Source organism: Ceratotherium simum, chromosome 30 (genome assembly GCF_057802395.1).
Source record: "Ceratotherium simum simum isolate JZ-2026a chromosome 30, ASM5780239v1, whole genome shotgun sequence".
In the NCBI taxonomy this organism is placed as follows: Eukaryota; Metazoa; Chordata; class Mammalia; order Perissodactyla; family Rhinocerotidae; genus Ceratotherium; species Ceratotherium simum.
In genome coordinates, this window is record NC_141929.1 from 27465140 (window position 1) to 27487798 (window position 22659).

The 22659-nt window shown below is 61.0% G+C and overlaps 1 protein-coding gene across 2 annotated transcripts in view; it reads right to left on the reverse strand.

Moving 5' to 3' along the window:
- The window catches only part of NDRG4 (NDRG family member 4), a 41492-nt gene that overhangs the window by 2563 nt on the left and 16270 nt on the right, over window positions 1-22659 (reverse strand). Inside the window, exons 2-15 of one of the 2 annotated variants that reach the window (XM_087420167.1) lie at window positions 20402-20496; window positions 15916-15960; window positions 7039-7144; window positions 6672-6792; window positions 6525-6587; window positions 6280-6340; window positions 5031-5117; window positions 4902-4958; window positions 4406-4509; window positions 3426-3482; window positions 3293-3344; window positions 2260-2307; window positions 2032-2067; window positions 1868-1919 (exon numbers count right to left, since the gene is read on the reverse strand). In XM_087420167.1, coding sequence (XP_087276293.1) covers window positions 1868-1919; window positions 2032-2067; window positions 2260-2307; window positions 3293-3344; window positions 3426-3482; window positions 4406-4509; window positions 4902-4958; window positions 5031-5117; window positions 6280-6340; window positions 6525-6587; window positions 6672-6792; window positions 7039-7144; window positions 15916-15960; window positions 20402-20473 — 961 coding nt within the window. In that variant the 5' untranslated portion in view covers window positions 20474-20496. Of the gene's footprint in view, window positions 1-1867; window positions 1920-2031; window positions 2068-2259; window positions 2308-3292; window positions 3345-3425; window positions 3483-4405; window positions 4510-4901; window positions 4959-5030; window positions 5118-6279; window positions 6341-6524; window positions 6588-6671; window positions 6793-7038; window positions 7145-11713; window positions 11835-15915; window positions 15961-20401; window positions 20497-22659 lie in introns of those variants that run through there. The other variant, XM_004431668.3, reaches the window with a different exon arrangement.

Sequence of the window (22659 nt, forward strand, 5' to 3'; positions counted from 1 at the left end):
TGCCCTAAATCCAGTTTCTGCTCTTATTCAGAGTTTCACAGACTCGCAGGGGCAAACTCTACCCTCCTGAACTTAACCAGCCACCCATGTCCCCAAGGCCGGGCCTGGGCTCTCCCTCTAAGAGCTTCTGGTTCCTGAGCTCTGGAAGTCACGCTGCCCACGGCAACCTAGAGGCAAGACTGCTCTGAACCCCAGCCAATCTAGAGCCCTCCAGTGGACAGAGCCCACGTGGCCCAGGACCTGTGGAAGGGCAGGACACAAGACGGTTCCAAACCACAGCAAGATGCGGCCTGGCTGCAGCACTGCACAGAGGAAGGAGCGGGGGAGACTGGGGACGAGGGGACCCATGCATCAGGGGAGGGGTCACGGGGTACCTGCTCCTCCACTCAGCCTTCGGTCCTTCAAGTAGGCAACTAAGAGAGAAGACAGAGCCGGAGGGGGCGGGGGTGGGGAGACAGAACACGGGTGAAGAGCGTGGTCCGGTGAGGCAGGGTGTTGAGATGGGCCAGAGATGAGATGCAGGTCCAGGCACAGAGAGGGCTGGGGCAGGGCCAGAGCCTCCGGATGCTCCCCCGGCCCACCCACCACGGCAGCGGCCCCAGGAGGAACCGCGGCGCGGGCTGGTCTCAGTCTGGCCCCTGGAGCCCCGACAGCAGGGTGGGGCACTCATCTGACCCCCGCTTCTCCAGCCTGGGCTGCAGCACTGAGGGGCTCATGTGGACAAGGCCTTTACGGCCATATCCTAGTCCCAGTGCCCTCGCCTCAGTCCCCCCACATACAGAATGAGAGGCCTGCACAACCTCCAAACCCCCCCCAGCTCTTAGGTGCCTGGTGGTGTTTCTCCTGGGGCCCCGAGAACACGTCCCAGCCCCTGACAAGTGCTCCTCATCCACTCGCCCCACAGACGTTCACCGGGTGCCCCGGTGCTCGGGGCCCAGCCTCGGAGCTCTCGCTGTGTCTCGCTGTTGGCCTTGGCCTCTCTTTGCCCTACTTCTCCACAGAGAGGCTGGCAGGCCCCTGGGGGCGGGGGAGATCTATTCCTGGATGTGTCCCCTCCCGTCCCCCACAGGCCTGTCATCCCAAGGAGGCACTAGCTCCAGAGCCTGAAGTCTGGGAGAGAAAACAAATTCAGGGAGAGGAGGTTTGCTTCCTGCAGGAGAGCCAGGTGTATGGGGGAGAGGGCTGGGTCGAGGAGACGCACGTGTGCCAGCAGAGGGGCGTGCGTGCATGTGTGTGTTGGGCTGATGAGCACAGTCTGGGAGTCTCGTCTCTGCACAAGGGGAAGTTTGGAGAAGGGAGGGGGGCAGGCAGGGAGGGGGCAGGCAGGACCCCTGTTAGCTCAGGGTCTTCAGCTATGCCACCCTCAGGCTCGCTGCCTCAGCTCTCCTAACACCCAGATGGCCCCAAGTGCCTTCCCCACTCCCCAGACTCCAAGCCCACTCCTCTGATGCCCCTGGTGCCATCCACCACCTGTGACAAACGCCCTTCTCAGGTGCTGTAGGCCCGGTCCAGGTGGGTGGTGTATCTGACTCACCTTCAGGTGGGCTTCTTTGGCAGGACCCAGCCCTGGTCCCTGGTCCCCCAGGACTGGGATGAGAGTCCCCCATCCCGACAGGCCCAGCCATGAGAGCAGTGCCCTAAAGCACCCCCAAGGGCACAGGAGAGCTGGGCACAGCCCGGGATGATTGACTGACTTACAATTTGGGTGGAGATGCCCTAGTGGGGCCCCAGCTATGGTGGGGAGGATGTGGCCCGAGTGGCCCAGCATCGGGGCCCCCAGGAACAGAGCTCGCATGCCCACAGGCAGCTCAGCCCCACCTCGCTGCCTGCCCCCAGTCTCCAGGGCGGGTGCGGGAGGTGTACTTACTGTAGCCCATGCCTTGCAGGAAGTATTTGAAGGCTTCAGTCAACTTCCCAGGCTGCAAGAGGGCGAGACAGGCACAGGCTTTGATTGGCTGCCTGGGATTGGGGGGCGGGGGGAGGCTTCCCCCACCCCGGGCTAGGTAAGGGAGGGAGGACCAAGAGTCTCACCTGTGTGACCTGGGGGAGCCCCCCGGAATCTGCCATCTGCAGGGGAAAGAGTGGGGTGAGCTGAGCAGGGGCCACCCCGCACCTCGCGTGGGCCTTGCACACCTGGACAGGCTTCCCTGACCAGACGCACGGTTCTGCTCCCGACCCGGCTGGGACCCCAGGCAGGCCCCTCTCTGAGGCTGGGCCCATGGTGGGGAGCCGGCCCAGGGCTGGGGAGGAAGGCCTCACCTTCAGGAAGGTCGTGGTGGTTGGATCCAGTTTGGAGTTGCACTCGACCTGGGGACAAGGAGCCAGCTTTAGCAGAGCAAGGGGCCCCTGCCCCCATGAGGGCATCAGGGGAGCCCCCTGCCCCATTGCTAAAGTAGGTTCTCTCCCCAGAGCCAGGAGGCTCTGTCAGTGAGGGAAGGAGTGCAGGGGGCAGACACAGGCCCCTGCTGAGGCTGCCCCTCCCCAGGCTGCCTTCCGAAAGGCCAGACCCCTGGAGATCAGGACCCTAGGACTCTACTCACAACTGCTGGTGGGGCGGGAATGGGGCAGGGGCTGGGCAGTGTCCTTACGGAGAGCCAGGGTCACCTTGGCGGGAGTGGCTGGGAAAGCACCAAGGATGACAGGAGTCAGCGGTGAGGGGAGGGAGGGCCACAGCTCAGCAGGAGACTCAGGCCTCTGCCTGGGTCTAGACCGGCACAGCCCACACCCCTGCTCCCCAAACCCTCAGGCGCAGGGAGGGCATGCTTGTTTCTGTGCACGCTGGGGGCTGCCCTGAGCACTCCTGGACCCCTGACCCTCTGTGCCGAGGGGGACATGAGGCCCCCAGGCTGCCTGCTCCCAGAGTTCCAACAGGAGAGGTGACACACAATCCCCAAATGTGATGAGGTCAAAGGGAAACCACTGCTGTGCTCATGAATTCCTTATTTCATAATGAGTGAATCAAATCTTAGAAGAGAGATCAGTCTCTGGGCCTGAAGTGGGTTGAGACTGAGGTGGGGCTGCTGCTGGGGGCAGGGAGAAGGGAGCCATCAGGTGCCATCAGGTACCCCGGCCCCAGCTCCCTCCCATCTCCAGGCCTCCCTCACCTGAAGGATGGGGGCTGTGCCAGGCGGTGATACATGGCAAGCTGGTGGGGAAGCGGGATGAGAAGCCCACCCTCCAGCCTGTCCCTGAGGCTTCCCTGGGCTGGGTCAAGAATTGGCCCTGCTGCCCAGGGGCCAGTGACCCCCTTACTCCTGCCTCCCACCCCAGCAGGGCTCAGTCCCTCACTCACCACCCCATCCTCAGCAGGCGCATTATCCCCGACCACCAGCATCACGGGGCAGCTGCAGACACAGAGGAAAAGGGCTGTCTGGCCTGGGCAGGGGGCACAGGCGGGGCAGGCTGGAGGGCGAGGGGGCACTCACCGGAGCGTCTTGGCGTTGGGCACCGTTCCAGGCCGGTTAATGTCCAAGTCTCTGCGGCTGCAGGGAGAGGCCGAGATGGGCATCCCAGGACTGGATCCATTAGGGGGGCAGTGACCCTAAGCCCGGAACTGCTGTATTTCAGCCATACCCCACCCCACTAATGGCAATTATGGTCCAGCATTGCTAGAGGCCCCTGGCTGGTCCCAGAGGTGGGGCTCAAGCTCATCCAGGCATCCAGTTCCAACAGTGGAACACAGCCCCATAGATCCCAACTGGTGAAACGGGGAGACAGGGGCCTGCTCTGCATAAATAGGGGTTCAGGGTTCCCCTCATGCATGACTTCTTCCTGGACCCCCAAATCATGCCAGGTGGGCCCTTGCGTTTGGCACTCCCTCCGCCTCGGGGCACTCATGAACGTGCACCAGCCCCTCTGCTGGGATTCCTGGGCCACGGTGGGAGGCAGGGCCTGGGCCTCTCTTGTTCTGCAAGGTTTCTCCAGCGTCATGCACACAGCAGGTGTTTAGTAAATATTTTCAGGAGAAAGAAAAGGGAGGGCAGGTGGGGGGTGGAGGTGCCTGGCTAGTCCCCTGCAGGGCAACCCCCAAAGGGGCTCCAGGGAGCAGAGCTTGCAAACCACAGACTTCATCCAGCCTCCTCTGCATTTTATAGACGTCGGTCGGCACTGAGGCTCAGGGTCCCTGGGGTCAGGGATGTCGCCCACATCCCCCACTGCTCCCAGCGGGCAATGCCCCAAGGAAGGAGGAGTGCAAGAGCCCAAGGACCAGAGTCTGAAGCCCTGCTCCCCCCGTGCCCCTCAAGGGGTGTGACCCTCGGCAAGCTCAGTCATCTGCTCATCTACAAACGGGGGGCAGTGTGTTGCCAGCCTGCCTCCCTCCTCCCATGGGCGGTGGTAGCGAGGGGGCCCCCAGTAGACTGGGGGCTCTGCATCCCAGTGCTGCTGAGCCCCACGCGGTCCGCACCTGTTGTATATGTTCCAGAAGAGCTGCAGGTTGGCCTGGTTCACCACGTTCCCGATCTGCTGCCGGTAGCTCTGCACCAACTCTGTGCTGTTCACCAGCTCCTCCTGGGCCCAGGGGGATGGATGGGGACGCACGGAGCGGGGCAGACAGACAGGGACGTGGGCTCAGAGGGGATGTGCAGGTGTCACCACCAGAGCAGCCCCTGCCAGCTCCCAGCTGGTGGGGGGAGGGGAGTGGGCCTCAGGAGGGGAGGGGAGGGTCCACAGAGCTGGGGGAGGAGGGCCCCCCATCTGTCCTTCAGATGCCGCAGCACCGTGGCCAACAGCCGGGGACAGGGTGAGACAGGTCAGATGCCACACAACCCACTCCCCTCCCCTCCTCCCGCCCGGCTGGAAGGGGGCAGAACCAGGCCCTTCAGAAGCTGCCTGAGGCTCCTTAAGACCCCCAGCCTGGCCACCCCTGGGCTCCTACGTGAGGATGGCCCCCATCCCCTTACCTGGCTGAAGAGGTGAGATAGCACCGTGTCGGGTAAAGTGCTGGTCAGGCCGGAGAGCTGCGGGCAGAGGCAGAGGCCGTGTGAGTGCTGCCCCCCGCCCCCCGCCCCGTCCAGGTAGACCATGCTCACCTTGGTGGCGGCCCAGTCAATCCAGCCTTTGCCGTTGGGGTCGATGTTCATCAGCACCAGCCCCTCCACCAGGTCGGGGAAGATGAGCTGCCGTGAGAGGGAGACAGAGCTTGGGGGGGCGGGATGGGGTGCAGGGAGCCCCAATCTTCCCACCTAGAAAACGGGCTATAAAATTCTGGCCCTCCCTCCTTCACAGGTGGGTGGGAGGGTCCGAGGAGAAGGACACGCCTTGTAAGGGCTTCAAGATGCCACTGATGACCCAGCTGGCCACAGCTGGGAACCTGCCTGGGCTTCACTGCCGGCTGCCCCTACTCGGCCTCCTCCCCACCTGGAAGCTTCCAAAATTCTTTGATTTATTTCAAATCGATGCCTACATCACTGTTTTCCACCTCTTTTAATATATCTTTGAAGATGCTGCTATTGTAAAACTGAGGATTAAACATCTGTAATAAACCATTTTGTTTCTTTGCTCTAATAGAAAAAGAAGGCTTAGTGATGTTAAATAAGAAATTGACATTTCCAAATTGAAATGAAGTAAGAAATTGACCTGTTTTGTGTTAGATATTGTAAAAGAGATTCGCATGTTCTGTTCAACTGCCTACGTTTAGGGGAAAATGGCAATATACATATAATACACCCGTGTCCGGTTTGTCTGGGGGCGCAGGGAATGGTCTACGGGGAATAGAGTGGTTAAGTGCTGAGATCGAAACTGGAGTTGAAAAATTGGGGTCATTTGTTTTGAAGAAAGAAATATTTAGAATCCTGAAAATTAAGTTTTGTTTTTAGAGATGAGAAACTTGGAGGCTCCTCCCTGACAGGATGTTTCTGAAATGTGAGTTTCTTTAAACCTCGCAAACTTAACATAAGTGTACTTTTGGGTTAAAAAACGATTCATGTTTACATATTACCCTAATTAGTGAGTGAGTGATTAGGATAATCCTTATTTAGTGGCTGGAGCAATCAGTGGTCTAGTTGTTAATAGAGGTTTTGGCTTTGGATCATGGTCAAGCAAGTTATAGTTTATAGTCTTGAGGAAATGTATGGACAAAGTAACCTATTTTTTTTTTCAAGTTAATTTCCTTGGAGGAAAAAAAGAAAAAAGGGCTTTTCTAAGTGAAGAGGAAGTAGAGAGAGGAGAAGGAAGAAACAGCAGAGAAAGTTCCCTGTGGCTGAAAGGCTGCCCCCGGGAGAGACTTGCTCTGGGATGGTGGCAGGGATTGGGGTAGAGGAGGGTGTTGGGGGGACTCACGGCAAACTTGGCCAGCACATAGGCTCCGGCTCCCACTCCGATGCCAATCACGTACTTGAACCTGGTGGAGAGCATGGATGCTCACTCTAGGGAGGGGGGTGCCATCTCCCATGACTGTCACCGGAGCAGGCCCCACCCGCAGCCCTCCACCCTCAGCTGGAGCCTGGCGGCTCTGCGGTGGTGGTGGGCACCCCCCGGCCCCCAGCACAGGGGCAGGGCAGGGCAGGGGCTGTGGGGGGACTCACCCAAAGTGCTGCACCACGCTGGGGAGCATGGCGGCCAGCTGCTCCATGGAGGGGAACTGGTACCTGCAGACAGAGCAGGGAGTCAGGCCCGGGTGCAGTCCGGGGCGCAGAGCCAGGGGGACCTGGAGGGGTGCTCCGGGCACCTACCCCTGAGGAAACTGTGACGCCCCCACCTGCTGACCGGGCGCATCCACGTGGCACACCACAAAGTGCTTGGTGATCTCCTGCATGTCCTCGAAGTTGAAGAAGGTGTTGAAGCACAGCTTGTCTGCAAAGACACACCTCTCAGCTCTGGCTGAGCAGAGCAGGGAGGGAGGCCTGCGGGCCAGAGAGGCAGGGCGAGGCAGAGGTGATCAGCCTCACGGTCCAGCGGGCAAACTGAGGCCCAAATGGCTAAGGGCACAGAGCTAAGTGTGAGTGGGGATCTACGGGGTCCTACGGGGAGGGAAGGGAGCCTCATTGCTCTGGCAGATTCCAGGCAGAGGAAGGCCAGAGGATGCTGAGGTGCACTTACGGTTGAGGCCCACGTCATGGTAGGTAAGGATGGCCGGGCGGTTCCCCTTGGGGGAGCCCCGGATCACCACGTGCAGAAGGCCATAAGGCGTCTCGATGTCGTGTTCCTGCGGGGGAGAGGCAGGGCTGGGCACTCTGGGCAGCCCCCACTCCTGGCTCTTCTGGGGAACGAGGCTGTGGGGCAGCCTGGGGGCTGTTGGGCCTGTGGTGGGGCCTCCACCTGGAGCGTCCCATTCTCATCACCCCAAGCAGCCCCCAGAGAGGACAGACCAGATGGAGCACCCCTTCCCAGGGGCCTTCGGCACAGGGATATGACTGGTCTGCATGGAAAGTTCTGATCCCCTCTGCAAACCAGCCAGTGGGTGAGCTGAGCCGCGTGCAGCCCTCCAGGGTCCAGTGAGGCCAGATTCTCCGTCTCACGGCAGCCCCCCCGGGACAGCCCTGCCATCCCAGCCTGAGTCTCGCCCTCACCATATTCCTCCCCACTCAGAGTCCTTGAAGGGCTGCTGCTCCTGAAGGCGAACGGCCTCAACAGCCCTGCCTAGAATCTGCAGGAAGCAACCCCGTGCCGGCCAAGCCCAGCCTCTGACCCCCACACCGGCCCCTGGTTCCCACCTCCAGGCTCTTGCTCAGGCCTTCCTTCCACCTTGAATGCCCCTCCCCTTCAGGCAGGGCCGGTTAGACACCCGCCCCCTCCCCGTCTGCAGTGGCCGCTCTGGGATGCTGTTAGCCCTTCAGGAAGCAGGAGCTGGATGTGTGACTCTGAGTGGGGGACACCACTTCTCTGTGCCTCAGCCACCTCTTCCTGAGCCTTTTCACAGGGACTCTGTGAGAACTAAACCAGCGATGTGTGCGGAGCATCCAGCATTTGGAGAGGCTGGCCTTGTGCATCCCTGAGCCCTGGGGAGGTGCCCTGCTGGCTGGCCCTCTGCAGACTGCTCACTCTTGGCTACTCAACCGGGAGACTCCAAGAGCTGAATAAACAGCCCTGCCCTGCACCCCGGGGAGCCCTGAGAACCACAGAGGGTGGCTGGTGAGCTGGAGGTGGGGCTAGGGCTAAGGACAGGAAGGAAGCAGCAGGTGACCGAGGACCTGCTATGTGCCGGGTGTCCTGCGTGTTATGCAAGAGAGAAGGAGCTCTTCCCCCATTTTGCAGATGGGGGACACAGAGAGGGCTTCTTGGGGACTGGCCTTCTTGGGTCTGGGCTCAGAGGACCACTGTCCAGGCCCGTGTCTCCAGCAGGAATGACAAAGCGGTGCCAACCCCGTGGCCAAAAGCCACACCCTTGGAGCCACACTTCTGCTGTGAGGCCCTGTTAAATAAACTCCACTGTCCCTCAGGGGGCCCGGGTCCCCCACAGCCTCCCCACGTCCCAGGCGTGTCCTCCCTCAAGGCCATCCGAACAAGGAACACTTCTGCTCCTTGACTACTGAGCGGACATTTTTTATGTGTCTTCTCATTTACTCCTCACGGGAACCCAAACCACGGGGGAAGAATCTGAGGCTGGGAAAGGAGAAATGACTCACCCAAGGTCGAGCCCAGAGAGGGCAGGGCAGGCCTTGTCAGGGGCAGGGGTATGCACTGAAGGCTGCATTTGCTGAGGACATCAAGCTCCACCCAAGAGACTTCTGAGCAGGCACTCTCTCCACTGCCATCCCCACCCCCCTGCATCCCCACCCCCTCGCTCTCTTGGCTCTGGAGGGTGGGGTCAGGGGTGCACAGTGGTATGGAGGGCAGGGGTTGGGGACAGGAGGGGTGCACAGTGCTATGGAGGGCAGGGCTGGGGGCAGGAGGGGTGCACAGTGCTATGGAGGGCAGGGGTGGGGGGCAGGAGGTGTGCACAGTGCTCTGGAGGGTGGGGTGGGGGGCAGGAGGCGTGCACAGTGCTATGGAGGGCAGGGCTGGGGGCAGGAGGGGTGCACAGTGCTATGGAGGGCAGGGGTTGGGGGCAGGAGGGGTGCACAGTGCTATGGAGGGCAGGGGTTGGGGGCAGGAGGGGTGCACAGTGGTATGGAGGGCAGGGCTGGGGGCAGGAGGGGTGCACAGTGGTATGGAGGGCAGGGGTTGGGGGCAGGAGGGGTGCACAGTGGTATGGAGGGCAGGGCTGGGGGCAGGAGGGGTGCACAGTGCTATGGAGGGCAGGGGTTGGGGGCAGGAGGGGTGCAGAGTGCTATGGAGGGCAGGGGTTGGGGGCAGGAGGGGTGCACAGTGCTATGGAGGGCAGGGCTGGGGGCAGGAGGGGTGCACAGTGGTATGGAGGGCAGGGGTTGGGGGCAGGAGGGGTGCACAGTGCTATGGAGGGCAGGGGTTGGGGACTGGAGGGGTGCACAGTGCTCTGGAGGGTGGGGTTGGGGGCAGGAGGCGTGCACAGTGCTATGGAGGGCAGGGGTTGGGGGCAGGAGGGGTGCAGAGTGCTATGGAGGGCAGGGGTTGGGGGCAGGAGGGGTGCACAGTGCTATGGAGGGCAGGGGTTGGGGGCAGGAGGGGTGCACAGTGCTATGGAGGGCAGGGGTTGGGGGCAGGAGGGGTGCACAGTGCTATGGAGGGCAGGGGTTGGGGGCAGGAGGGGTGCACAGTGCTATGGAGGGAGGGCTGGGACCAGCAGGGGTGCACAGTGCTATGGAGGGGAGGGCGGGGGCAGGAGGGGTGCAGAGTGCTATGGAGGGCAGGGCTGGGGGCGGGAGGGGTGCACAGTGCTATGGAGGGAGGGCGGGGGCAGGAGGCGGGCACAGTGCTATGGAGGGCAGGGCTGGGGGCGGGAGGGGTGCACAGTGCTATGGAGGGGAGGATGGGGTGCAGGAGGGGTGCACAGTGCTATGGAGGGAGGGCTGGGACCAGCAGGGGTGCACAGTGCTATGGAGGGAGGGCGGGGGCAGGAGGGGTGCAGAGTGCTATGGAGGGCAGGGCTGGGGGCGGGAGGGGTGCACAGTGCTATGGAGGGGAGGGCGGGGGGCAGGAGGCGGGCACAGTGCTATGGAGGGCAGGGCTGGGGGCGGGAGGGGTGCACAGTGCTATGGAGGGGAGGATGGGGTGCAGGAGGCGGGCACAGTGCTATGGAGGGCGGGGTTGGGGGCAGGAGGGGTGCACAGTGCACGAGCGCTGCAATGCGCTTCCTGCAGCATAAAGTGCAGTCCGCGGCACAGGGGCAGCTCCAGCCCCGAGGGGCACAAGTCAGGCCCAGGACGACGGTCTTCCACACCCAAACCTCCACCGCCCGTGGGTGTGTGTGACGGGGTTCTCTCTCCTCCCAGCCCGGTGTGGCCGCCCAGGTCCCCATGCCCCGGGCGGCGGGACTGAGCCGCAGTGCTCGCCCCAGTAAGGCTCATCTCCCTGGGGACGGGAAGGGTGGGCCTGGGCAGGCCCTCGGGGGCGTCGGCCCGGTTGCCCGCCCCGCGCGGCCCCGTGACCTTGTCTGAACCTCCCGCCGACCTCCCAGAGCCTCCTTCAACGCCGGGGCTCAGACCCAGCTCAGCCTCACAGACGCCGAGAGTCCCTGTCCCTCTGGGTGCCGCACAAGGGGCGCCCCAAGGGCCGCAGCGCGACGCACTCGGAGCCCACCACCCGGGGCGAGCGCTCCCATTGGCTCCCGGTGACGTCAGAGCCCGGCCCCCGCCTGCAGGTGGACGCCGGCGGGCGGCACTGCGGCAGCAAGGGAGGGGGCTGGGACGTCCCCTCTCGGCCTGTCCATCTCCCCTCGCCTGTGACCTTGAGGGCTGCGTGCCCTCTGAGCTGGGCTGCAGCGCGCGCCCGGGGAGGGGAGGCTAGCACGACTCTTCCGTCCTCCGCACCCAGCATTCCGGGACCAGGGCTGCGCCCGCGGGCAGACGCTGACGTCGCTGCCTGGGTGCGGGGCGACCCCGTGGTCTGCGGACCCGGCAGGGCAGGCCGGGGTTGGGGGTGCAGGAGTAGGTGCACCCCTGATTCTCCCTCCTGCACCCCTGGGCACTGCTGCCCTGGGAGGGAGGAGGCGCCCTGGCATCCACCTGGGGCCCCTAGCCCTGCCCCATGGCGCCAGGGTTGCCTTCCCCCACCCACAAAAAGGCACTGCAACCCCCCCTCGTCCCCTCCTCCACAGGGACCCCGGCCTGAAGGCCTAGTTAGCACCTGGCCCCAGACCTCCCCGCCTCTGCCGGACTGGCACCGCGGTGCCCTGGGGACCAGGAGGAGCTGCAAGCAACTCCTAAGGAAGAAAGAGGCTGTCTGTCCCGTTGGCACTCCAGTGCAGACACCCAAACAACCAACACAACCCCCGCAGGGTCAGAAGAGCAGACCCCTGCACGCACAGGTACCCCAGACACACGCAGGGCGCACAGCCTCCCCCAGGGCTGAGATGGTCACAGGCGCAAGGCAGAAGCCAGCCGGGCACGTGCCAGGCGGAGGGCACACAGTCCGCGAGATGTACACACGCTGGCACGCCGGTCCACACAGGCTTGCAGACAAGTCACAGCCCACGCCGTTTTCTGCAGATGTCAGCCCTCCCCGCCCTCCTCCGCAGGCCCCGACTAGCAGCTACTCCCGGTCACTGCAGACCAGGGTCATCAGGGAGACTAGGACCTGCTGGCCTTGCCTCGGTGATCCCCGAGGTGAGGCGACTGAAGGCAGACGCGCCTCCTGACACGGGCAGAGGGATGCCCTTCCTCCCTGACCGCCTCGCCGTCCCCGAGCCCCCACTCACCCCATCCCAGCACTCCGGCATCTTGCCGAGGGAGGCGACCCGCCTCGACCAGGAAGGGCCAACAAAGGCCTGAGTCACTGGGTCCAGGAGGAGGAGGCAGCTCCAGCAAGAGACCAGCGACTCTGCGATGGGGCCCCGCTCCTCCCGGGGCCACTTATATGCGGAGCCTGCCGGGCCTGGGCCGGCCCCGCCTCCTAGCCGGGTTTCTGAGCAGCCACTCGCTCCCGGATTGGTTGTCGGGAGACAAACCTGGCTCCAATTGGCTTCCGCGGTCCTCACTCACCCAGTCCCTCCGCCCCCAGCAACACACCATCCTTGATGGTCCCCAGCTCCCGCATCCCGCCCGCCCCCAGCACACAGACACACACCCACAGCTGCAGCTGTACAAGGGGTCCTGGGAGGATGGGAGGTGAGGCCACACGTCCAGGTGCGCCCTGTGCACACAGGAGCCCCTCAGACACTCACACCAATGCAGAGCAGGGAGGGACACACAGGCATGCCCTAGACTGCACAGCCCTCGACCCATGCCCCAGGGAGCAGGCAGGGCCTAGGGGAGCCCCAAGCCCAGCCTCCACATCAGGCAGGCCTGGATCACCTAACCTTGAGGGCTCATGGGGAGTCACCTCCGTCTGGGGCAACCTGGGTCATGACCCTGCTCCAAGGACTGCTCCTCTCCACCCCCAGGGTCTCCCCTAGGGCAGCCCCCACTCTGCCCACGGGCATGCCTGCCCACACTGCTGAAAGGGGGGTTCTGGGGCAGGGGGCCTGGGTAGATTGCAGGACCAGGGGTGTGCTGGGCACACACCAGCTCTGCCCTCCCCATCCCCATCCTGCAGCAAGGGGCTGGAGGCCCCCAGGGAGAGGAGGAGGGGCAGGAGGCAGCCTGACGAAGTGGACATGCCCACCTCCCGCTGAACCACCGAGCTCTCCTTCCCCGGACCGACCAGCGTGGGGCTTGGCTCCTGGGTCTCTGGGGAGCAGGACGCAGGAGCCACCTCAGGCTCTATGCCCCGTCCTCCTGAGCAGCAAGGATTTGGGTGAAGAGCTGGCTAGAGACAGGGGGGTAGAGTAAACAGGAGGAGGAGGAGGACACAGAGGAGGAGAGGAAATAGGCCGGGGAGGGGAGCAGAGGAGGAGAGAGAGGCGAGAGCGACAGAGAAGGGAGGGGTGCGGGGCGCCCATGCCCCCGTTCTGTCTCTTTGGTGAAGAAACGCGCCACTGGCCCCAGCCTGCGCGACAGCCCTGCACACTGGCAGGGTTGTGTGGGCTGCCCTGGGGGAAGGCGGTCACTCCCCGTCTCTGGGAGCCTGGTGACCTGGTCAACATCTGCCATGTACGCTATTCCAGGCCATGTCCTCCGCCTGGAGCCATCAGCAACCTTCCTGCCCCATCTGCCACCTCTGCTCCGGGGGCCTAGAGCAGAGCGCTGGGCCCCATGCTCTGCCAGGGCAGCCAGGCTGTGGAACGGGATGTCCCCCGGCCCCTCACGTCCTGGCCATGCTCCCTGTCCCCTGCAGGCACTTTGGCACAGAAAGAGACTCCAACAACTGAGGCAGCCTGCAAAGGCAGAGTCCTGCCCCTTGACCTGCCCACAAAATCCTCCCAGATGCCTCCCACCCTTCCTGCCAGCAAACCCCTGCTCCTCCGTGGGCCCATCCAACCTTATGCCACCCCGATCTCTGACCTCCGAGTGGCCTCTCCCACCCTTGGCCTCTCATCCTTGGTGAGAGCTGACCATCCCAAGCCATGGCCCCCGTTTCTGCTCAGCTCACTGGCTTATATCCACAGACCTGAGTTTAAGTCCTGGCTCCCCCTCCCACTAGCGGGGTGACCTTGGGTGAGGTGTTTTAGCTCCTCTGTGCCTCAGCCTCCTCAACTGTGACACAGGAGTTGTGCCTTCCTCACAGAGTTGCCATGAGGATGAGAAAAACCTGCATCAGTCACTCCAGACCTGACCCCACGCCCACCCAGGCCCTGGTGACAGAGAAATGGGAACATCTGTGTGCCTCTCCAAGCTGTTGGCCCCTTCCCTGGAGGTTCTACAGTTGTTGTGGCCGAACAAGGCAGGCTCGGGTCTTGTTAGCCAAACCTAGGCACCAGTCATAGCTCTGCCACTTCTGTGCTGTGTGACCTTGTGCAAGTCAGTCAACCTCTCTGAGCCTTCACATCTGTAAATAGGAGAACAGCAGTGCCTACTACACAGCTAGCTGCAAGGAAAACACATAATCCTCACAAACCTATGAGAAAGGATGAGGAAACAGAAGCACAGAGATGTTAATTTTCCCATCAGCTAGTAAGCAGTGGTGCTCACCAGCACCTTAGCACTCTGGGCCTGAGGTCACGTTATTAAGCGTAGCAAATGCTTATTAGCATGTCTCCCACGTGCCAGGCTCTATCCAAATGCTTTACACGTTACCTCATTTTATCCTCTTAACATCCACTTTACAGAAAAGGAAAAGGAAGCACAGAGAGGTTCTGTAACCTGCCCACATCACACAGCCAGTGAGCAGAGAGCCAGGAACGGCACTCAGGCAGCCTGGCTCCGACTTCACACTCTGGTGGCCACTCGTCACGGTCAGCCCAGGGTCTGAGTGCCCGGCCTGAGGGCCCTAGCCCTGACCCTACAAACACCCGGGGGGTCTGAGCTGCCTGTCTGACGGCATCAATGAGGTAGTGACATGGGGGTCACGTGGCTCGTAAGTGGCAGGGCCAGGACCTGACCCAGGTCTGTCTGGCTCTAGTTTGTCCTTCTGCCTCCCCCAGTGGCTGGGCCCACGGAGGCAAGGGACGAAATGGGATAAAATCTCTGCCAGGCCTTGGCCCAGACAAGGGCCAATCTCACAGCTGCTTTAGGGAAAGGCAAAAAAAAAAGGCAGCCTCTGCATGTGGTGTAGCCAGAGCACAGGGTGAGGGGCCTTTTGACATATGCTGCCCTTCACAAAGCAAAGGGTCTTGAGAACCAGGGTCCCACACACGGGGGCGGCCACCCCAGGCTGGGCTTGGCATAGGGGCGTGAAGGACCCCAGGACTCCCTCCTTCCCTCTCATACTTTTGGGGGCTGGCAGTCAGCCCTGCTGGCCTCGGAGGTCCCACTCGATGTCAGGCAGCTGGCTGCTCTGGGTTTTATTTCACCAGCCCCCTTCTGGGGAGGAGGGGCTGCTGTCCACACGTCCCTGCCCTCACGTGGAGCAGGAAGGACAAAGAGGACCCCTTGGCGTGCCTGCGCTGATCCCGGGCTGGGCCTGGCCACCTCACGGACACATCCCTCCCTTCCCTCCTCCTGGGCTCCCGTTTGTTCCGCACTCCCACAGACCCCGTCCTGTCCTCCTCAGCTCCAAAGCCCTGTGTGTTGGGAGCTGGTGTTCCCAGGGGACCAGAGCACGTGCCACATGCTGGCTGCTCGGAAGCCTCCGCTGGCGTCCTTGAAGGGGCTCGTGACCCAGGGCCAACGACGCAGGCCCGGATCCAGATCCTCCATCCTCGCCGCAGAGCTGGCGCCTGGGGGAGGAGCCGGCGGGCCGCCCCACCTCCCGCGTCACCCCTGCGTCCAGACCACGAGGCTGGGGCTGTCTTGGGGCTTGGAGACTGACCCAAATCGAAGTCAGGCCCAGGCCAGGGCAGTGGCCTGGGGGCTGGCTCCATCTAGCCAGGAGGAGGGTCTCAGAAGGGTCTGACTTTGTTCAGCAGGTTTTGAGGGCCAGCGGGGCCCCAGAACACAGCTCCCGTTGTGTCTGCTCTCAGACATCTTCTGAGCCCCAGAACTGAACGGCCGCTATGGGGCTCGGCAAGAAATGGCTGGCAGAGGGAGCAAAATCGAAATCGTCGTGCGGAGGAATAAAAACAAAGCAGGATTTCAGTTTTCACAGGGAATCTGGCATCAAATTAAAGAGGACGTGGTTGTCCCGGCAACAGCTGCCATGGAAACAGGAGCTATTTCAGAAAGTCAACCTGGCTTTCATTGGAGGAAGATGCTGATTCAGTTGACAGCATCCTCACTCCCTCAGGCCTCCACTCCCTCCATGGTGCTGTCCAGGGGGCAGGCAGAGCTGCTGTGAGTAGTGGGGGTGGTCCCGGAGGCTGCCAGATGCCCAGCCCCTGCAGCTACAGGCTGGGGGCACACAGAGGGGCTGGGAACAGGCTGGCTGGGGCGAGGGGCCAGCCAGCTGTTGGTCCCCCATCTCGGGAGGTTGAGCCAGACCTACCTTCCAGTCTGCGTCCACAGCCAAGAGGAAGGTGTCCGAGTTCTCCTAAGGGAAGGCAAACAGAGGGGATGGCTTGTTAGGCCCTGTGCTGGCCCGGGTGGGGAGGGGGTCCCCAATTGCCTTGAGCAGACTTGCTTGCTGTTCCTTAGTCTGTCTTAAGGTTAACAAAAGCAACCCAGGCATCGGGCTATTAAGTACTTGACAGACGAGCCTATGAGCGGCTACACACCTCGATTTTACGTATCAATTTAAAATGTGAAGATTTCCACTTTACAGGTGAGAAAGGTGAGGCTCAGAGAGGCTGAATCACAGGCCAGAAAGTGGTGGAATCTCTGACCCCAAATCCTTGCTGTTCATCACTCTGCCCTGCTGCCCCCATAGACAGTTTTCAAGGTCTGACCATCAGGGCACAAGGACAGAGGTGGGCACGGCTATCACACCACGTTAGGGATGGGGAGGCCCAGGCCCACGCATGGAGGAGGGGCGGGGGCTTTCCTGACCTGCAGAGGCGCTGCCTGGGCCTGCAGTGGCGGCTGCTCCCACCTCCACACCTGCCTGCTTCTTGCTCTCTGAGCGCCCAGGGCCCTGCTTTCGGGCTCCCTGACACTGACGGTGTGAGGCTCTGGCTGGTGTCCGTCCCTCCCGCTGGGCTGCAGGCACCGCAGAGGCAGGGACCCGTCTGGCTCTGCTCTCAGCATACAGCCTGGCATGGAATGGGCTCCCCAAACACAAGCAGATCTGCACGAACAAGTCTGACTTCACGGATGAGGGGAACACGGCTTAGACGTACCCACTGTTTACACGCGGCAGAGATGAGGAGCAGAGGGGTGGGGGCTTGAACCTCATGTGTCTGAGTTGCTAGGTGCTCCCTGACGCCTCCCGGGGGCCCTCAGACACTCTGCACCCTCTCTGGGTCTCTGTCCAGGTAAGGAGACTTCACAGGGGGACCAGCACGTGTCCAGGAAAAGCAGAGATCCCAGACCCTGCCTTCCCTTCTACTGTGTCTGTCTAGAAAACTCTCTGCGCCCCACTCCTTGGCTCTGAGCAACCGGGCAGACCACTTAGCCTCCGAGCCTCACACCCGTGAGGATTAAAAGAGAAGCGGGGGGTGGGGGGGCGGCCCCATGGCTTAGCAGCTAAGTGCGCGCGCTCCACTACTGGCGACCCGGGTTCGGATCCGGGGGCGCACCAACGCACCGCTTCTCCGGCCATGCTGAGGCCGCGTCCCACATACAGCAACCAGAAGGATGTGCAGCTATGACATACAACTATCTACTGGGGCTTTGGAGAGAAAAAGGGGAAAAAAAGGAGGAGGATTGGCAATAGATGTTAGCTCAGGGCCAGTCTTCCTCAGCAAAAAGAGGAGGATTGGCATGGATGTTAGCTCAGGGCTGATCTTCCTCAAAAAAAAAAAAAAAAGAGAAGCAGAGTGTTAGCTGTTGTACCGACCTTGGTCCCCCTGCGCTGGACTTCGTGGGCTACAGATGCTCCATAAGCCTCTACTGAGTAAATATGTGGATAAAGGAGACAATCGGATTAGAAGCAGGATGTTATGGGAGGCCAGCACAAGAAGCAGGGGCCACTAACGTGCAACAAGGAGGAAAGGGACCCCAAGTCACGGGAGTTGGAAGAAAAAGAATGAAAACCAGCGATTCTGATGTTTTACTCTGAAAACAAGGAGAGGTTCAACCCAGTGCCGGGGGCTCGGCATGGGGTCGGGGCAGAAAGCATGGAGGCGGCCAGGCCACTCCTGGAGCCTCCAAGGAAGGGGCCAGGGGTCTGGGAGAAAGGGACAAGGCTGGTTATTGATGAATCCTCTCACCAGAAGACCTGGCACCAGGGGGCCAGGGAAAGAGACGCGGGAGATTTTCATACTTGAGACTCAGAGAAGGAGGGAGGGGGCAGTTTTGTTAAAGACAAAATCGACACAAAGGATGAGGCAGGTCATGGCAGGGTGCGCTGCGTGCTCTCAGGGTGCTGGGGTGGGGGGCCAGGATGGGAAGCTAGGGAGGGCAGGACCCCAAAACCAAGAAACAGCAGGAATAATACAAGCCACTCCAGAGACTGCAGAGGTCCGGGAGGAAGTGCGCGAACATTCCGAGGAATACAGTGAGAGAGAGGGCCCAGCGAGAGGAGGCGGAGGGGCCCAAGAGCGGCCTGTGAGAGACCAAGGTGGGGGACACAGGGCAGGGAGAAGGAGCAACCGTTCTTCCACGGAGCCCTGCACACACCAGCAGTCTTCACAGGCAGGCAAGTCTGAAATAGCGGGGGGGGCGGGGGGGTGGCAGTAACCATGTGGAAGTCTTCACTCTTCACTAGACTCGAAGAGTTTGCACCTAGCAGGTTGCGGGAGATTCAAAAAGTGAAAAGGACAGACACCTTCACACAGCGCGGCTGGAAAAGGGGAACGTGTCTGTGAGTGTAGCCCCCTGGGAAAGAGAGTGCCGAATGGCTCAGGGAGGCAGAGAGCGGGGCAGGACGGCACAGCTGTCACGGAAATCTGCAAAGCCACGCGGGGAGCACCCAGGAGGGTTTTTGGGGGTTGGGGATGGGCCGTCCATGCACCTTTGGAAAAAGCAGATGTGACCAGGTCCACACGGGGCACAGGGCTTGTGCTGACTCGAGAGAGGAGAGAAACTGAGCTGGCGATTCCAGGCCTCCACGGACCCTCACGCAGGGTGGGGACGTCACCATGGCCAACTCTGGTCCAGGTGCAGGTGGGATGAGGGAGAGACACCAAATGCAGCAGGAAGAAGGCAGAGCCAGGCTGCTGGTCAAAGGGGGGCCGTGCTTGTCCAGTCAGGGAGGGAGGGGCAGCAAGGGCGGGGCCAGGCTGGCAGGGAAGGGGTGTGGGGGCATCTCTCGGGGCACGCCGCTGAGGTGAAGGGTAGAAGAGACAAGCACAGGACATGTAAGGCCAGGGTGCCCTCAGCTCTCTGCGCCGCCCACAGACGCACACCCCATTCCAGCAGGCAGCACCTCTGTGTGGCTGCCCTGTAACCCCCACATCTCAGTTCTTGTGATGGGGTGCAGGGGTCCCTGAGGGTCACCATCCACCCCACCAAGCCCTCAAAGAAGGCTGGTCTCTGCTTGCGTGCCTCGCAAGACTGGCTGGTGTGGGGAGGAGGGACTTTTCAGAAAGTTCTGAGAAACTTCTTTCTTCTGAGCTACATCTAGGAGGAGCAGCGAGCCTGGGAGGCAGGAGAGAGTGAGTAGGGGAGAGTGTGGGGGCTGGGGGGCAGATCCCATCCCGGGCCCCCGGAAGGACTGTGGCTGGAACTCTGACCCGCTTCAAGCAGAAGAGGGATATGACGTATTCTAAGAGGGTCGTAGAGAGTCAGGAGACCAATGGGGAGGCTGCTGCAAGCATCTAGACAAGAGCTGATGGGGACTTGACCAGGGAGAGAGCAGAACTAGAACACGGGGCCTGTGAAGTGTGCGGCTCCCCAGCTGCCCCCCGACCACTCTTGGGGGCCTGCCCTCAGATAATCAGGACTGATAAGTTAAATCCAGGTTCTGTCTTAAAGGTAAGACCGTTGTACCCTTCTCAGGGGCCAGAACGCTGGCCTCACGTGGTTGGGCCCCTGGAGCCCTCGACGGCCACTCTGTCCCAACACGTGGCGCTCAGTGGCTCTGGGGCACACCTCCCCCAGGCAGGAGGCTGGGGGAGGCTGGGGCAGGGCAGCGACTGGGGTGCTGAAGATTCAGGGACTGGCTTCCCCATCTATAAAGTGAGGGGGGCCAGGATGGCATAAGCCCCCCAGCCCTGACGCCCCAGAATTCTACAGCAGTGGACCCACAGCTTTTCCTTGCAGGGAGGGAAAGGGAAGGTGTGCCTGGCTTCACCACAACAAGAAAAAAAAAGCGTAGGGTAGAAATAACTGGAATCCAATGCCAAGTGCCCCCGTGAGGGCCCTTCGGGACTAAATAACAACCTAGAGTGCCTCCGTCCACTGCTCCTGGCAGCACTGGTGGTGATGGTGATGCTTGCCTCGTCTTCAGAGCTTGTGAGGAAGAGACAGAGAAGCTGCAGACCAGGGAAGCCCCGGCAGATGGGGAAGCACCGTGCCCCTGCTGGAGGCAGCACTGCCCAGCGGGTACCCTCTTGGGGCTCAAGGGTCTCCCAGACCCAGGAGTTGAGCACGGCCTCATTCCTTGATAGCTGTGTGGCCTTCGCCGAGTGAGTTAACCTCTCCGTGCCTCAGTTTTCTCATCATTAAAATGGGAATGGCCCTCCTACAGAGCTTCAAAGACAGCCAAAGCCACAGCGAGGTAGGCTGGGTCTTAGTGGCGTGCGCAGTCGGGCCCGGGAACGCTCCTAAGGCGGGGACAAGGCTTCTCTGGGTGGGGTGAGGATTCGGCGCGTGGCCTCTGGGGGGGGAGGGTCAGCTCGTTGCAATCCGCAAGGCTAGAGGGCAGGCGCGCGGTTTCCTTCTTGACCACAAGGTGGCGCCCTCCGCCCCAGGACCGCGAAGGGGCGACTCACCAGCTCGGCGGCCTCCTGGCCCCGGAGCAGCGGCTTCTCCTCCGGGAATCGCAGCTGCTGCAGCCCGGCCATGGTCACGTCGTGGAGCAGGAGCCCTAGGGAGGGAGGGCGAGGACGAGGGTCGGGGGCTGCGGCGGGGACGCCCGGGCCCTGCTCTCTCTCCCGGGCCGAGGAGGACAGCGCATGCCCGGGCTGGGGCAGGGGCACAGCGCCCCCCACCGCCGCGCCACCCCCGAGGCCCCAGCGCAGCCCCGTCGCAGCGCTTCACCGGGGCAGCAAGGCTCCGCCTGCAGGGCTCGCCTGCTTGGCTCAGGGATGTCATTATATTATTTGCCCTTAAAAGTTAAAAGACGTTTCCAAAAAAGAAAAACACAGGGCGATCCCTAAAATAATTTCAAGTAAACTTCTGCATTTATTGAGAAGCAGAGGGGTGAGTGTGGGGAGGCCAAACGCTGGGTCAGAAGCAGACAGAAGCCCCTTGTGGTGGGAAATGGACAGTAGGGTCCATAGAACATATAGAGGAAGAGCTGAGGGCTGTCCTGAGGGCCTGGAGGGACATGCCAGGTGAAGATGGCCCTGAGAGGGGAGGAGGGGGGTGCGGGCAGCGTGGCAGGCAGAGTGATGTTGAAGGAGGGGGTGCCAGGCATGACGTACCACCAACAGGGAGGGACGGTACACGGTGACCACTCAACCCACAGCCACCAGACTGGGTGTTCCTGGGAGACCCTGGGCCTCTGATGTTTAGGGGAGAAAAGGGTCATATGTGTACATGTGTGTGGACATGCATGCCTGTGTGTTTGGAAGAGCCAGTGGTGGGGAGGGTCAGAGAGGGTCCCAGGACCCCACAATCCCTCTAGCCTGGCACCCCCATCCCTCACTTGGATTTCTGAATGGTGCAGATCAGAATGCACCAAGAGAAAAGCTAGCCAAAGACATGAACTGGAAATTCATAAAAGAATTAAAGTTGCTCAATAAATACATGGGAAAATATCAAAGCTCACTACAAGTCAAAGAAATTCAAATGGAAACAAGGTGTGGTTTTTTTTTGGCCAATGGAACTCGCTAAGTTTTCAGTGCTGGCAAAGATGCACCGAGACTGGCACTTTCCTATACTGCTTGTGGGCGTATAAATTCATACATCTTTCTGGAGGGCAGTTTTGCAGAATGAATTAAAATAATTGAAAAGCTTCATATTCTTGGACTCAGCAATTCTCTCCCTGGGAGAAATCTCCAGAGGAAACCAGAGAGGGCGCCTAATGGTTTATCTGTAAGAATGCTCACCGCAGAGCCATTTATAATAGGAAAAAAAAAAAAAACTGGAAAATGCTAAATGTCCATGAATAGGGCACTGGACAAATAAACTACGGGTCAATAACTTGTGAAAGATTATTTAATAACATGGTAAAATGCTTGTGTCATAATAAATGGAAAAAGCAGTTATAAAACATACACTATTATCTAAATTATGGGAACTATGAAAAATTCTATAACCCCTATAACACCTCCTGACCTGGAAAGATGGATTCCTCTCATCCTCCCATCTTCCCTCCCTCCCATTCTCCCTCCTCCTCCCCCATCTTCCTTCCCAATTCTATTTTTAGTCTCTCTTGAGGGTGAAGCCGTCAGACTTTCCTTTCTTCCCCGAGAGGCAGACAATCCCACTAGCCAGGCGATCAGAAGACGCCCCCCCCCCCCACCTCATCCCACCCCTGCTCCTTTGGCTTCTCGCTGTGGAAGGCCCAGTGACTGGGGAGTTGGCGTAGTGGCTGCCTGGGACCCCAGGGCACGGGGCATCCCATGGAACTCATTTCTGTGTCAGGCTGTCATAAGACCAGGTTGCAGCTCCAGACTTTCCCTGGGCTTCCTTCCCTCCGGTCAGGAGCAGGAAGCATCAGCCCTCCAGGGTGTTACGGAGATGGTGCCTCACGACTGCATGGGGGTCCCCACCCGAGTCTAGTTTGGGGTTCAGATGTGCTGAGGCTGGGCTGGGAGCTCCTGGCCACGCAGGCCTCATGGAAGGCTAACGGAGAGCCACGGAGCCCCCAGGAGAGCCTCATCCCAGCAGGAAGAGGCCAGGCAGGGAGGTCCCTGCCCACCCAGGTCCCCAGGGCCCCGCACCTCCGTGCCACTCTGAGCTCTCTGCTCCCAGTGGTTTCCGGGGAAACCAGCTAACACAATGCAGATGGGCCGTATTTTTAGAAGGGCAGATTCTCCCCGGGCCCTGCTTTCTCTTCCCTCCTTTCTAATGTGTGCACACT